Raw genomic sequence first — 2,383 nt, forward strand, 5'->3', positions numbered from 1 at the left:
CATAGGGAAATTCGTCGCAACCGTTGACTATCTAGTGTTAATTTGCTTTAAATGGCTCGATTCGCCCTTCCTCGCGTGCGACTTTTTGTTTCCCCCGTCTCAGAAGTCGTTTCTGTTGCTTTGCCTTTGCACCACCATGCCTCTGTTGTAGTCGTTTAGCGACAACCATCCAGATTCTACCCACCCAAGTCACTCATTTTTTACTGGATAGGTAATCAGGTCGTCTTCTGGCGGTTTGATTTCTCTTCATTTTCAAGCCATGATTATGCTTTCTAGCTTCCCATCTTTACCCCCTAGAGTTGTTCAACTGGTGGTCTTGGTCGTCTTTGGCCTTCTCTTCATTCATACGCGATGGCTATCACAGTCTCGAGAGGACAGGATCGGCCTCAACCATCGTGAAATCGCAATCAACGGCCCGGTACCGGAAGAGCAATACTTGGACCGGCTGACACGACAGATCGGTCTCTCGAATTACACATCATGGACCGCATGGAAAATACGAATCTCAGAGCAGGACTCTGAGTGGACGTCACTTACGAACATTGACGCAGACTTTCATTCAAACCAACCTAGAGTTGTCGACGTGCGCGAACCTGTCCGCCGAGACTTGGTTGCCAACCAAGAGCTCACCATCCCCGTCCCCGGAGGCCCTCGCCCTGGACAGGTCGACGCCTCGGATTTCTTGTTCGCTGTCTCGACTAGCTTTGAGCGCGTCGCCAGAGATGACTACGCCGTGGTCAAGGACTGGGCGCGTTGGATGACTGGGGGAAATCAACGCGGAAACGGAGCGAGCTTTGTGCTTATGCTTGATCAGGCCGACAGCCTGCAGGTCAAGGAGCTCAACAACGTCCTACATACCTTTGGCATCGATGCCCATGTCACCGCGTCTACGAACCCAATGTCGGCGGCGAGGAGATACTTTAGCATGATCGAGGCTATCAAAGGATTCGGTGCCAAGCTTACGCAAAACGGCCAGAGAAAGAAGTGGTACGGCATTCTCGATGAGGAGATCTTTCTACCCAACCTGTCATATCTCCAGGAACGCCTGTTTGCCTTCAACTCTGATAAGGAGCTCTACATTGGGCTTCCGAGCGAGAGAGGAGATTGGGCTATCGGAGAGGGCTTCATGACCACCTACGGTGGTGGTGCCGTCTTTCTTACACGATCTGCTATAGCGCGCATCCCACAGCTGCCTTGTTTCGGTGATAGCGCCGATAACCCGACAGACAAGAAGCGATGGGACGGTGTTCTCCAAGAATGCTTGACGCAGCACACGAGAATGAGGATGCATATCCTTCCAAGCTTCTACTCGCCCAGCCACAACGACGAGTATACAGCCCACATTGACAGCTACGAGACAGGCGTTCAGCCCCTGGCGCTGCACGATTATGAAGAGAGACACCACCTCACTCCTAGCCTGGCACACCTCGTTACTGATGTTTGCGGTGAGGCATGTTTCTTGCAGCGCTACCGCTTTCGTGACAACTGGGTCCTCGTCAATGGCTACACCATCACCGAGTACCCAGATGGTATGAACCTAGCAGACATGCCACTCTCCATGGTAGGAAGGTCAGCAGAGGCGAGACGCAAGTCTGTCATCGGCCCCGTCAAACTAGACGAAGACCCGACAGACCGAAAGATGCTGTTCTGGACTGGGAGACGCAACGTCTGGAAGCTGATGGACTCGGCCATGACCAAGGAAGGGGACGTATGGCAGGCGTACGTCAAGAGGGGCGCGGTGGAGGATGCGACGTCGCGCAAGAGGTCCGTAGAGGACGTGACCGACTCGGTGATTGTGCTAATCTGGGAATCGGCCGCTTCTGCTGCGTCATGAGTCAAAGGAAAGGAAAGGAAAGGAAGGGAATTTCTTACGTTGAACGTGTATCATGTGTATGGCGGGTCAGTTAGTGTCTTTTAAAGCAAGAGAATGATATCCTACGATTTTCAGAGTGGTCACCATGGGGACGTAGTAACTTGTTCAGCGCTGCGTGATGTTTGTATGAAGCCCGCCTCCGTACCAGAAATGAACATGTACTTGAGAATAGTGATTGATGAGTGTGGACTCAAAGTAAAAATAATTGTTATTGTTGGCTATCTATTGTCCTAAGGGTGGTCTGGTTAACTCGACATGTCCCCTAAACAGCCCAACTATCTCCTGTTCTTTCTTCACCTAGCTCTCTTCATGCTCCCTCATCCGTATAGAAGTGAAGCTCCAACTTCAACCCTGCGAGGTTACCCGTGCTCCATGCATGGATATGCTTCTGCCTCAGCCGCCCCTCCGACTCGTTGAGCAACTCCTGGAGCGCCTCAGACATTTGGATCTCCCACTCAGCTTCAGATCCTTTGGGGATTCCACTCTCAAAGGGCTTCACCCAAAATTTCT

General features: G+C 51.9%; 1 protein-coding gene across 1 annotated transcript; it reads left to right on the top strand.

Annotated features, from left to right (window-relative positions):
* Positions 1–259: 259 nt before the first annotated feature.
* On the top strand, positions 260–1,834 carry LRP88_13733 (uncharacterized protein; the record flags this gene model as incomplete). Its single annotated transcript, XM_083250091.1, has 1 exon — positions 260–1,834. One exon carries the CDS (start codon positions 260–262, stop codon positions 1,832–1,834), a length of 1,575 nt encoding a protein of 524 aa, XP_083094425.1.
* Between the last annotated feature and the right edge of the window lie 549 nt (positions 1,835–2,383).

This window comes from Fusarium phalaenopsidis, assembly GCF_050370095.1.
Source record: "Fusarium phalaenopsidis strain FUZ10S chromosome Unknown contig_32332, whole genome shotgun sequence".
In the NCBI taxonomy this organism is placed as follows: domain Eukaryota; kingdom Fungi; phylum Ascomycota; class Sordariomycetes; order Hypocreales; family Nectriaceae; genus Fusarium; species Fusarium phalaenopsidis.